Below are 13,973 nucleotides of genomic sequence, written 5' to 3'. Positions count from 1 at the left end.
CATGTGATACCATATAACACAATAAAAACGCGAGTCATGTGATACCATATAATATAATAAAAACGTGACTCATGTGATACCATATAACACAATAAAAACGTGACTCATGTGATACCATATAACACAATACAAATGTGAGTCATGTGATACCATATAACACAATAAAAACGTGAGTCATGTGATACCATATAACACAATAAAAACATCGGAAGTGTAATATACGATACAATCAATACTTCAGTATGAACTGCGTCGCTTTGCGCCGGCATACTTCATGAAACCCGTTAACGCTTCGTGAAAATAATCCCGGCGTGAAGCGTCGCAGTTCATGCCCTCATGTATTTTCACAAATGAAATTTATTTTCTAACTGTATATTCTACTTTCATTTCTGTCGGGATTCCCAATGGTTAAAATAGACGCATTATACATGTATTTATCAAGATTCATTCGCGCATTGTTCACCACTGCTGCGCATTCATTAGGAAATGAATGGCTGTTATTTCATTTTGTAAATATATAAAAAGCAGAAACATTGGAAATATAAATATAATTGTATAAAGTATATCACAGGATACTTATAATCATCCTTACGGAAATACCATAGTCAACCATAATCAACTTGACTACGGGAAAATAAGTAAAATGCATCTGATATTTTTACTACGTTTGGTGTTTGTTGTATTAAAGTAAATATTTCAACAAACTAAACAATAACAACTATGTTCTAATGTATAGTCATCTTTGATGTTAGATTTACCATAGACATAGGGCTCACGGCGGGTGTGATCGGTCGACAGGGGATGCTTACTCCTCCTAGGCACCTGATCCCTCTTCTGGTGTGTCCCGGGGTCCGTGTTTGCCCAACTATCTATTTTGTATTGCTTATAGGAGTTATGAGATTGATCACTGTTCTTATCTTCACCTTTCATAGTAAATGAAAACCTTTGAAACCATGATTAACTAAAGTACAATCTTTGATATACTATAGAAAAATGTTGACACTTCGATTTACTCTAGTTTCTGTAGACCTGTAAAAGATCTATAATTGAATAACTGAGCTTTGATTTACAAATAAATCTTGAATGATACTATGTATTCGCATTGCAAATTTTTTTACGGAGGTCAAAATAAGCCTAGTATTTCAGAACAGATGTTTACGTTATCACAGAGGTCAAAATAAGCCTTGCATTTCAGTACAAATGTTTAAGTTATCACAGAAGTCAATATAAGCCCTGTATTTCAGTACAGATGGTTAAGTTATCACAGAGGTCAAAATAAGCCCTGTATTTCAGTACAGATGTTTAAGTTATCACAGAGGTCAATATAAGCTACAGATGTTTAAGGTATCACAGAGGTCAATATAAGCTACAGATGTTTAAGTTATCACAGAGGTCAATATAAGCCTTGTATTTTAGTACAAATGCTTAAGTTTTTTACGCAGGTCAATATAGGCCTTATATTTCTTGGAATGCTCAACAGTCTGAAGCCTGTCTTTCCTCTTGGTGTACCCCAGGAAACGGCGCACATTGTCGTCAAAATTGTCCGCTTTCATGACTACGCTCTCGAACTGTAACTGATCGCTGCTATATCCATAGAAGGAGCGGGGGTGGTAGGCACATGCCCCAGGGTACCCGTAATCGATGTGGGACATCGAGGAGGAGGCGAGGATGTCCGTATGCTTCATCTTGTACAATTCTCTCATTAATTCGTTAAATTTGGACCTCTGTCTCTGTTCCTTCAAAAAGAATTTAGCTGGTGAGTAAATATTTGTCATACATATTTACAAAAAGGCAGTTTCATCTAGTCTCAATGAAATTCATTTCGTATTCCTTTTTTGTAAACATATTTCTCATATTACAACAACCACTAGTGGTACTTCACTTAATATAATTTTGAATAACTATATTAGATAGATAGATAGATAGATGTAAATAAATAGATAATATTGGTTGATTAATAGGCAAGATAGATGGATGAAAATAAGGAAAACATAATTCTGCATTTATTACATAACAAATTTCATTTCAATCATATTCTCAACCATTACAAATGTTCTCCACCCGAGATGAAAAGTACTCAATAAATTAAATTACTGCAGGAATGGAATTATATTCTGACATATAAGCCATTCAAAGCAGGACAAACAGAGTTACCACGGTCTATACAACTCCAAACATCCAATAATTCCACACCAACAATGAAATTTACTTTGGAAGAAAAATCTTTTTGAAAGACATTCTATCCACAGAATGGTATACAGAGAAAATAGAATGCAATCAATATTTTCAACAAGCACTTTAATTGTCATCAATAAATTCACCGCCAATGAAACTGGTTTATCTGGATTTTTTCCTTCTACATTGAGGGACATGAAGAAGGCGGGTTTCGGGGGCTATATTCAATTAACCCTTTCTCTGCCGACACATCATAAAGCTTTTTAAAGACTTATGACATATTGTTTTGCAAGATATTTAAAGTATATGTACACAGATACAGACAAGATATTGGCCGTATTGACCGGTCGGGTAGAGAAAAGGTTAATGCTATGCATGTCCTACAACACCGTGTAGTACAGCTATCCAATATTGATATGAAAATTAATGCAATGCATTATGATTGTGTATTCAAAAGAACGACACACACATTAACAAACTGCAGCAACTTGGGGGAAATATCTTTAATATCGATGGTGATGTTGAGGTCATTAAGAACTTTCAATACATTCTTTTATGCCTTTGTTATCCTCACTTTTTCATTGTTCATTGATCGAATTGTGAAAAAGAAAAGTCAAAATTTTGCAAATGCATGTTTCAGTTTGGCATTCTATACAAACCAATGAAATGAACATGTATTTAGTTTAATCATCTATTTCAAATAATTGGTGAGGGAGATGCTTACAGCTTGTTTGATGAAATAGAGAACTTCAGGATCCTCTTTCACAGGTTCATGGCGTAATCTGACGAACGACCTCTCCTTCCGCTGTATCAAAGGAGGCTCACACTTCAGGGGTGGTAACTCCGTTCTCTCTGATCCATATAATTCTTTGTCTGTGTCTCTGTCTGTCTGACAAGATTGCTCTCTCATTTCAGACGTCTTGTTTCCATTTTGTGGAAGTTCAATCACTAGTGTTAGGTCACGCTCTCGATTCTTTTCCTCATCCCGTATAAGAATTTCAATTCGTTTTGGATTCGGTTTTCGAGATTTGGAGTCATTTTGTGGATATATGGGATCAATTGTACGTTTGTGTGGACCGTCTGAGATGTCAGGGTTGCCTATAAGGGATGCTGACACATCGTGATGACCGTTGTTGTGTTCTTCAGTTTCCTCGTTTGGCGTCTTCGTGTGCGATGGACTGGTAGAATGCACCACGGGTTCTAGAACTTCCTCACCCTCTTGTTCTGCATGTTGGATTTCATTATGACAGAAAGTATTTGAATTTTGTCTTTCAGTGTCAAATTCTTTACTGATTATTTCATCATCTTCAGGCGTTTCCTGTTCTTCCGAATGGTACTGATTTGTCACATTATACTGTTGCACTTTATCGCGAACTAGTCTGCTTTTCTTTCGAAGTTTTTTCTCTGTGTCCCAGTGTGCAATACCCCGAGTATTTATCACTTCTTCACTTTTATCAACTCCTCGTTCGCTGTTGGAAGACCCGCCATCCTGTGTATCATTTTGGATATCCTCCATTTCTCCTCGTTTGGTTTCCTCGTTTTCATCAACCTCATGTAGCCGTTTGATTAAATCGTTGTCATGGTTTTTCTCTGTCAGACCACACTCATTGTGGTCGGTGTACTCATCATGTGGCTTGGCATACAGCTGAATTTTATTGATAGTGAGATTTGCCGTCTGAGTTGCGATCGTATCGACATCGTTATCTAAATTTTCGTTTCCGCTTTCAGATTCACTGTTTTGTGATTGTATACGATAGCTGGTTATTGAATTAGTCGAAATTTTTCTTAAAAGTTCCTTTTTATGTAATTTTTTATCTGCCTTGTTTATGCACTTCCCGTCGCTATCTTTACACTTATCTTGATTTATTACCTGAAAATTATCTTTTATTTTTGCTCTTTCTTCCTGTCCTTTATTTTCCAATTCAGTTTCCTCGTTTTCAACAAGTCCTTTTTCTGTTTGATTGGCACTGTTCTCTTTCACATTGTTTTCTCGATCTGTGTTATTTTCAGGACTGGTACTTCTGGAAATAGTGCCTCTGGAATGTGTCTGATATGTGTCATTTACAGCACTGGTAACTCTGGAATGTGACGGAGTTTTCCTGGATCCCTCCTGAACTTGGCTTAACTTTGTTTTTTGTGCTAGTTGATGGTCCTGGCTCTTTAGCCATCGCTCTACCACCGCTGCTTCTGTAAACTTACGTAATTCGGGATTTTTGTATAGCTTGGAATTGTGGACCCTGACGTCGTGCAGTGATTTTACTAAATTGTCACTATGTTCTTGTTCTTCCTTCATCAATAACTTGATGTTTTCAGCCAATATTCTGAAGTCGTCATTACTGGACTGTGGAAGGAAAATACTGTTAAAACTCAGAGACTTGTTAAAAAAGTAAAATCAATGTAGAAATAGCAACCGTTGTCCTTTTGAAGCTCTTATAATATTTGATTGAAATTATGTACATGATAACGACCACTTACTTTAGACATTCTAGGTGAAGACTTTGAATTACCAGTCGTATTCGCTTGTAGAAGTTCCAGCCTTTTATGCCGTGGTTCTAACGATGTGTTGTCAATATTGGAAATAACTTTCGAATCTGTCTTGGAGTAGTTGGCATTCAATACATTTTCTTTAAGCTGTGTGTCATTGTTTCTTGGTTCCTTGACATCCGATTGCTCTGCTTCTGATTTCTGTAATCCCACGTTTAATGTCATTCCTTTGCCTTTGTTAACATTCGTGGGTTCCCTGACGTTCGTTTGCTCTGCTTCTGATTTCTGTAATACCACGTTTAATGTCATTCCTTTGCCTTTGTTAACATTTGCATCATCCACATCCTTTCCATCTTCTACTCCCTTGCTGTCGTCCACATCATTTCCAGCTTCCGCATCCTTGAAGTCTTTCATATCCTTGTCGTCCTTCACATTATTGTCGTCTTCCACATCCTTGCCGTCCTTCACAGCCTTGTCATCTTCCATATCCTTGCCATCCTTCACATCCTTATAATCTTCAATATCCTCCACATCTTTGTCATCCTCCATATCATTGCAGTCCTCTACATCCTTACCGTCGTCAACGTTCATCACACCCATGCTGTTCTCCACACCCTTATCATCTTCCACATCTTTGACATCCTCCACACCATTGTCATCCTCCACATCATTGCCCTCCTTCACATCTTTGCCACCCCCCATACCCTTGCTATCATTCAAATCTTTTTCATCTTCCACATCTTTGCTGTCCTCCACATCCTTGACATTCTTCACACCCTTGCTGTCCTCCGCATCTTTGCCATCCTTCACATCCTTGCCGTTCTCCGCATCCTTCTCATCCTTCACATTCTTGCCATCCTCCGCTTTCTTGTCATCTTCAACATCCTTGCTGTCATCAACATCCTTGTTATCCTCCATATCATTGATGTCCTTCACATCCTTGCTGTTTTTCACACCCTTGTTATTCTCCACATCTTTGCTATTATCTACATTGTTGCCGTCCTTCAAATCCTTGTCATCCTGCACATCCTTGCCATTCTTCACACCCTTGCTGTCCTCCGCATCTTTGCCAACCTCCACATCCTTGCCGTTCTCCGCCTCCTTCTCATCCTTCACATTCTTGCCATCCTCTGTTTTCTTGTCATCTTCAATATCCTTGCTGTCATCAACATCCTTGTTATCCTCCATATCCTTGATGTCCTTCACATCCTTGCTGTTTTTCACACCCTTGTTATTCTCCACATCTTTGCTATTATCTACATTGTTGCCGTCCTCCGCATCTTTGCCATCCTGCACATCCTTACCGTTCTCCATATCCTTCCTATTGTTGCCATCCTCTACATCATTGTTGTCCTTCACATCTTTACTGTCCTTCACATCCTTGCCATCTTCCACATCATTGCCGTCCTCCACACCCTTGCTATGTTCAACACCATTTTCCGCAACATCTTTCAATAAAGTAGAAATCAGAGGTGTATAAGTCGGGTTTGTAGAAACCCTTGTCACTGTATTTTCTCTCCCTTCGATTTCAGATATTCTAATGCTTTTATTTTCATTTGACGCGTCTTGTGGATTCTTATTCCTATCATTGATGGGACTTCCCATCCTCTGTCTTATGCCTGTACACGTTTCATCCATGAAATGCATTTCCGAAGGGTTTTCAAACGAAATGATATCTGTGACAGCATGTGATTGATCATCTCCGGTATCCGTCCCAGTTGTATTTTTTGGTGGCTGCGTTGGAAATGTAATTTCATTTGTTCGCTTTCTCTGTATTTCGTTGTCATCTTTGTTTTTTTCAAATCTGTTGTCGGTGCTTCTGGAAAACGCTACTGTTTCCGCACTATTAGATTTAATGGATGATGTTGATGCAATTTTATCCATTTCCGTGTCTGAGTTCATTCTGTTATGACCATACTTTTCAGAGACAACATTCGGACTAACTGAAACACTTGGTTGATCCGGTTCATTTCCTTTATCATTACATTCTCTGTTTCTCTCCACTGTATCGTCAACACGTTCAGAAAACTCTATATGTTCCGAACTATTTGATTTCACAGGTGGTAATGTTGCAATTTTACTACCTTGTGTTATTTTGCTCTCTTCGTTATGGCCAAACTTTTCCGAGGCAATATTCGAACCAATTGATACGCGTAGCTGGTCTGGTTCACTTCGTTGATCATCGTGATTTCTGTTTCTCTCGATTCCAACGTGAACGTTTTCAGATAACGCAAAACTTTTCGAATTGTATTCATTAATGGGAGTTATTGGTAAAATCTTTTCTTTATTATCATGCCTTTTTAAAGCAGATCTTGCACCAGCTGAAAGATTTTGTCCAGTCGGTTCACTTGGTACATTATCAAATTTCTTCTTGTTCCTTTCTTGAGCTGGTTCACCTAATTGTAATATAATGCAGTGATTTTGTTCTTTGTCGTATTTTCCTCTCTTTATTTCAACTCTTACGACTTGGTTGTCGTTCAAATTCATTTCATTCATCCTCTCACCCTTTTCATTTGCAGGTTTGAAAAACCCTGCATCTTTCTGTGTTGTAATTTCCTTTTTGAAGGACACGGACTCCTGTGATACCCCGCTCAGTTTTGACGCTGACTTCTGCCGTAGCCCATAGTTCATTGACCCAGACCTACTCCTGGAATAAGGGGAGGAGGGGATGGAGTTAAGAGTCCGTGTTGACCTGCTCGTCCGTCGACTTCGTCCGCTTTTTAAACTTCTGCTGTTCTGGGTACCTCCCTCCTCCTCCAGCGCTCTTAGTTTGTCCACCATAGTGGTACTGCTCCCTTCGTTGTCTTGTATGACAGAAAAGCGTCGACGTTTGGAGTATCCCCGTTGCGTTGTAGACGTGGATTGATCTCCGTGGGATTCTTCTGGTGCCAAGCCGCACAGTTCCTGGTCTACCATATCTTGTATCACGCTCTTACGGGATGCATCGTACCATTTTGAATTACGACGGTATCGTGTCTGGTCTCTTCTGACGCGCACGGGATATAGAGCAGAAACCTCTCTTTCACTGAATTTTGAGTCTTCATTGATTGTGGACACATGACTTACACTTTTTTCGCTGTTGATGTCGTCATCTTCCGTCTCATTTTTTGTGACTTTGGTAATCGTGATATCTTCTATGGCGTTTTCGTTCCGCTTCACTCGTTCTGTTTTAATGAATTCTGCTAACGAGAATCTCCTTCCTTTATTAGTGGCCATCTGCAACAAGGTAAATTTAATTATTCACAGACAATTGAAATTTTGAAAAACCTATGGGTCTTAACTTTTTGAGTTTTCGTTGTCTAACTGAAAAATGAGTATCACATACTATCATTACTCGCACTCCGCCAAAAGCCATAATTTGACAAAACTTTGATAATTACTAAGTTTCAAAACTGCAGCCATGATGTCTCACGATAGGTGAGAAAATGATTTTGTCGCTATGTTTTCGTTTTTAAAGCTGTCAGGGAGCATGTTTTGAATCACTTATATGCGCGGATTGAGCCAAAATCTAATTAAAGTTCAAATGGGATACACTTTTGGTACATTATAATGTATAAATATATCAGACGTTTTATGCGAGTTGGTGCATGTAATTTTCATAGATAACGGTTGTCATGAAGCATTTAAAATATTATAATTGAAAACGTAATTTTAAACTTTATTTATGCTTACTCCTCCTAAGCACCTGATCCCACCTCTGGTGTGTCCAGGGGTCAGTGTTTGCCCAACTATCTATTTTGTATTGCTTATAGGAGTTATGAGATTGATCACTGTTCGTTATCTTCACCTTTCATTTACAAACGAATAAACGATTTAGAGACTTTGGGCTTATATTGAAAAAAGGGTACATTCATTAAAAACGTTGTTCGAGTTCGTCATTGAAATGCAGTCTTTAAAAGGACGTTTTACATGACGTTGATTTTAATTTTGTAGTCACATCTGCAATTACAATGAATCACGTGAAACATGGGTTTATCCATTCAATAACTCAGATGACCTTTATATTATATATAACATTACAATGAATCACGTGAAGCATGGGTTTTATATATGATTATATCATCCATCAGTAACTCAGATAACCTTTATATTATATATAACATTTTCATATATTTATTTGTGTAATTTCAGTATTTTAAAGAATATATACATGTATAAACAAACCTTGACGTTTTATGTTTGAAATTTTCGATAAAGATTATGTGACAGGCAGATGAGAAATGCATGTATTATCTTGGTTATTGTGGGAGATATATAACCTAAATAAGCATGGGGAAATTCTAATGTTTCATTCCTTATCAAAACAATATCATAAATAATATCATAAACAATATCATAGTGAATCATGATATCAGGTTTTTTTATCTGTTGTATCAAATTTTTCACGTAGTATCAAAGTTTTCAGGTAGTATCAAAGTTTTTAATATCGTATCAAAGTTTTTATGTAGTACCACAGTTTCGCGTATAGTGTCAACGTTTTTTTTAATCAATATCAAAGTTTTTGATTAGCATCAATATTTTCAAGTCTTCGGTGATTCCGAAGGTTCGTCGGACATTTAAGAAATAAAATATCATTTTTGAATGTTGTTGGGATATGACATGAATTGGTCAGGTGATCAAATCCTATAACGCCCAAAGGGTGTTATAGTAGATTTGATCACGTACCAACTTCATGTTATATCCCAATAACACTAAAAATTATATTTTATTTCTTATATTTATATTTTCTATTTTGATTTGTGTTCTTACCGAGCTTCCATGATTTTGTAGCAGATGACCAAAATAACGATCGTAGAACACAAAATATAGTTCGTTAGAGTTTTATCGAATAAAAGATTAGGAACAATATCAAAGAGAATATAAGATATAGATATTTAATTGAAAATGTTAATTTAAAAAGACGAAACGTGTAAAATAAAGGTAATTTAGAGCGTAAAGTTAACTGAAATGACAACAAGAAGAGCGGAGTAAACTACACCCGTGATGTGATTTGGTCGCGATCAGCGATGGAGAAACTGGCGTCGGTCTAGCTGCAGGTATGTTGCGTCTTTTATTTACCTTCAGTGTGTGTAAAAGAAAATAAAAACGAACTGACGGAGTGTTTGTTCACTTGAGAGATTTCTGTTGTAGGATTTTAATGAAGACTCCCACCGGTACCCTGACATGAACATATAAATTTTTCGAGCCTCGAAACCAGCCTCGCTTATGATCATGCCGAGTCATAGCCGTGATGAAAGTTGCCAGAAAACAACAGGTTAACTTATCATCTTAAAGTAAATAGGCTTATAACTCTGCCTACATTTTTTCACTTCCAATTTCATAGAACTTTATTTTATAAATTCGCCATACAGAAGTTGCAGACGGTATTTAAAACTGTATAAAATGAAACAACAGAACGGTATGTTTAATGTTTCTCTTTTATAAATTGATGAAATTCTTGTTTGTTTACAAAATAAACTCTGTATAAATATCCTGCTGCGTTTGTTTCTGTTATGATGTTATTGCAGTGGTGGATCCAGGGTTTACGAAAGGGTTGTGTGAAAGTCAAGTATTAGCCAAAATACTCAGCTATTTTGGGTGCCAATCTGGAATTTTACTCACACTATCTCTATTATTAAATTTGTGGCGAGAGGGAGGGGGGGTCTAAATCCTCCACTGCATTGCATAAGCAAGAAGTCCGGTGAAAATACAGGAACTTACTTTTGAAGCGGTGATTGTATTCATAATTTTTAATTTCATACGCAAGAACTGATCACGTGACCAAATTCATGTCACACAAAATTGAACATCGATTTCATTAGTACTGTCATATAAGGAAGTGCATTAGCAAATGTAAGTATTGGCAAATGTCCGGTAAATTTTGTTTTGGTCCGATCAATATCAGTTGTTGGCCGGACCATGCAAGTGTCCGATACTTTTTCCCCCCAATGAAATACATGTCAGATTAGGTAATTTTTCAATTTTTAGCAGCATGTCCCAAAATTTATTCTGTTCTTTAGTCATTGCAAACGGAAAACGTGTTTATGTTTAACTCAAATATTTATCAAACAATTCCTTCGAGAGGGTGATAATACAATTGAGCAATATCCCGTGAAACTACAGCCGTCTTTGAACCATTAGGTAATAAATAACATGTAAATCAAGCATTTAAACTATACTCTGATCAAGAAGTACTTGAACGACATGGGCATGTTTGATTGAACTATTTGAGTTACGGGAATTGCTCGAGTTAAAAAAAACGTGTATTTCATAACATTAGTGTTGAACACGGGTTGGAAATGTTTACTCCACTGACGAATCTGAAGTAAAATGCTTGGGTTAATAAAGTACGTCGCCGATGCCATCCTGGGCCAGAAAGTTCAAATTAACATGAAAGCTTCCTTACATTTCTTAAAATCGTGGCTCCTGGGGGTAGGGTAGGGCGACAATAGGGGATCAAATACCGGGTCTGTCAGATTCGGAGGAACGTCGTCTGCCATTTTGGCTTGTTTACGTCGTTACGGTAACGTCAATATTGAACGCTCATACTCGGAATGTTTCGGGCGCATACAATTTACGCAATACAAAGTTAGCGTTCAATAAATTCTCAGGATATTGAATGCTAACATCCTCTCTATTTTACACAGACTTTATAATAGACTACATGTATTTATTAGCTATATAATAAAATCAAATATTTACAAAGTACGACAAATTTTTTTTCGTATGAAGGTTTTATATAATATCTCAGTTTTCATACAGTAAATCGAAGGGTTTTTACTACACCTTTTTTTTTTTTGGTTGGAAGATATATTTTATATCCAAATATCAAAGATTTTTACTCTTGTTATTCAATTTGTCAAAGTATTTTGCTGAGGCAAATCAAAGAATTGATCTACGTTTTCACTGTTGTAAATCAAAGTTTAGACGTAACGAAGTTTGAATGATAATAAATTATATAGTAATTTGTTCCGGTTGCATGCATACCTCAAAAAACATTTAGTCATTAGATATAAATATTTGATTATATGTAGAACATGTTCTTATGAAATACATTCGTTATCTTATTTTAATTCAATGTTGAATTATAAACGCTATGCTTACTGTTTTCGCCGAATATTTCACATTATGGGAACGCTGTCAATCCATTTACTATCCTAAATTGTAATGGTAGAAATCTCTGTGCATTCCGTTTGGAGGTGGGTACTTTAGACCTGAAACATCTACCTAATCAATGTCTGCTGGGTGCGTGACAAGGCCATGTCGTGTAGACGTAATGGTTTCGATTTCATATACCGAGCACTGACATCCGCGAACTCCAAACAATAAAAATGTTAATTAGACATACACTCGGTGTAAATTTAGGCAAACAATGGGTCACTTACCATTGCATCGACGTTTTTGCTAATAAACATTCAACGTATGAAGTGGCTATTCTGAAATAGAAAAACATTGTTTGTCTAATGACATTTTGGTGTTAATTGAAGTCCCGCTGTTTCAACTTCAAGTCTGATTTTAAGTTTTACATAGTTATGATTTCCGATTTCGCACGCAGCAAGGGCATTCAAAAATCCATATGATAGTCAATGAATCATTCATTAATTACATTATATACGATTAACCCATCCGTTTATTCCTCCCGTCAGTTGTATGCAGCTCGAAACAACAAACATGAGACAACTTCCAAATTAACGCGATATATTGTAATAACTTTCCTTGATTATACATGTACAAGTTACTCATGGGCTGAGATGGTGGATACGTAATGTACCTGAATGAGTACAAAAAGCAAGAGGCTGAAGTACCCACGGGTTCGGTAAATATTGTACCCGCGGGCTCGGTAAATATTGTATCCGCGGGTTCAGTAAATATTATACCCGCGGACTCGGTAAATATTTTATCCACGGGTTCAGTAAATATTGTACCCGCGGACTCGGTAAATAGTGTACCCACGGACTCGGTAACTATTATACCCGCGGACTCAGTAAATTTATACGATTTATCATTGTTGATACATAAAACGTCATCGTGATTTACGTCATTTTCTAATCAGTGGTGTATTGATTTATTTTTCCATCTTAGAATACAACAATTTTCTATCCAAAATACTGATGCTACATTTTGTTAAAAATTTACCGGAGATAAGCTCCAGTATCTGCCTTGATAAGGATAAAATATTGATCAGAATTCACCAATGTTGTTCCTGAGGACTACAGTTTTCTGGGAGTATCCCCCATCCCCTAAGGCTATTAGTGTCAAATATTCCTCAAAATTCAATGTTTTGCTTCCCTGAAACTAAAACATTTCCAAACGCTAGCCCCCTTCCCTCTACAGAGAGAAAATCTCACTTAGAATACACTATTTTGCTTTATTAAGCAAACACTTTCCGGAGAAAAGTCCCAGAATTCACCTGATGCTCAGAATTCCCTATTTCGTTTCAGTAAACTAAAATGTCCTCTGGCAAGCCTTCGAACCTTTATAGATGTTGAAGAATGCTCAGAGTTGATCATTGTACATCATTTAAACTGAAAATTCACTTGTGGCAAGTCCCGAAACTCCCCTGGAGGGAGTTATGCAATTTCACACTCAACTCTTTCCCAGCTCTTTCAATCATTGATTGCGCCCCTCTTACTAGAAAACCCTGGATTCGAAAGTTCAAACTGATAATGTGATTTAATGTTCGATGTACTTTGCACATGTATAATTATATTAAATTGATCAAATGTGCTATTTCTATTCATTTTTGAACAGAGTTAATATTACAGTTTCGGTTTCAATTAAGGACATGTGGGACGATGTGGCCAAAAATAACTCGTCAATGAATATTTTTTCTTTTTTTTTTCATGAAGCACCATCAGGATGTCCTTTATAATGTCTTGAACACTGTTATTTTCCACTGTAAACGTTATTCTCGAGTAAATAACTTGCAGAAGAACATAAGATACTAACACAAACACATTCATATCAATAAAACCGACAAAATGACAGCCATCATTCTAGGAATCCCTAGAATGTTTCTTCATTCAATGTCCACTGGATGTTGCTGGTTGAAATATCGGGGTGTGCTGATTGAAATAGGCGGGTGTGCTGATTGAAATATCGGGGTGTGCTGATTGAGATAGGCGGGTGTGCTGATTGAAATATCGGGGTGTGCTGATTGAAATAGGCGGGTGTGCTGGTTGAAATATCGGGGTGTGCTGATTGAGATAGGCGGGTGTGCTGATTGAAATAGGCGGGTGTGCTGGTTGAAATATCGGGGTGTGCGGATTGAGATAGGCGGGTGTGCTGATTGAAATAGGCGGGTGTGCTGATTGAAATATCGGGGTGTGCTGATT

At 37.1% G+C, this 13,973-nt stretch overlaps 1 protein-coding gene and 1 long non-coding RNA gene across 2 annotated transcripts; one reads left to right on the top strand and one right to left on the bottom strand.

The window, feature by feature from the left end:
* Positions 1 to 11,982, bottom strand: LOC125677164 (MATH and LRR domain-containing protein PFE0570w-like). Its single transcript, XM_048915143.2, has 4 exons — positions 11,743 to 11,982; positions 4,651 to 7,875; positions 2,900 to 4,516; positions 1 to 1,736 (listed from the first exon to the last, which is right to left on the bottom strand). Exons 2-4 carry the CDS (start codon positions 7,873 to 7,875, stop codon positions 1,413 to 1,415), a joined length of 5,166 nt encoding a protein of 1,721 aa, XP_048771100.2. The 5' UTR covers positions 11,743 to 11,982; the 3' UTR covers positions 1 to 1,412.
* LOC130054411 (uncharacterized) lies at positions 9,647 to 10,130 on the top strand. The gene is made up of 2 exons (XR_008802725.1): positions 9,647 to 9,695; positions 9,790 to 10,130. It is a non-coding gene; the product is annotated as an uncharacterized LOC130054411 (long non-coding RNA).
* Positions 11,983 to 13,973: the final 1,991 nt, after the last annotated feature.

The sequence above is a fragment of the Ostrea edulis genome, chromosome 1 (assembly GCF_947568905.1).
Source record: "Ostrea edulis chromosome 1, xbOstEdul1.1, whole genome shotgun sequence".
Taxonomy (NCBI): domain Eukaryota; kingdom Metazoa; phylum Mollusca; class Bivalvia; order Ostreida; family Ostreidae; genus Ostrea; species Ostrea edulis.
This window is presented reverse-complemented; position numbering and strand designations above follow the sequence as displayed.

Bases quoted from the DNA above. Each gene is read 5' to 3' on its own strand.
- LOC125677164 (XM_048915143.2), bottom strand. From the start codon at position 7,875: ATGGCCACTAATAAAGGAAGGAGATTCTCGTTAGCAGAATTCATTAAA. The intron at 4,517-4,650 runs GTAAGTGGTCGT...TTCCTTCCACAG, and splicing joins CTTCACCTAGAATGTCTAAA to TCCAGTAATGACGACTTCAG. The intron at 1,737-2,899 runs GTAAGCATCTCC...TTCTTTTTGAAG, and splicing joins TCTATTTCATCAAACAAGCT to GAACAGAGACAGAGGTCCAA.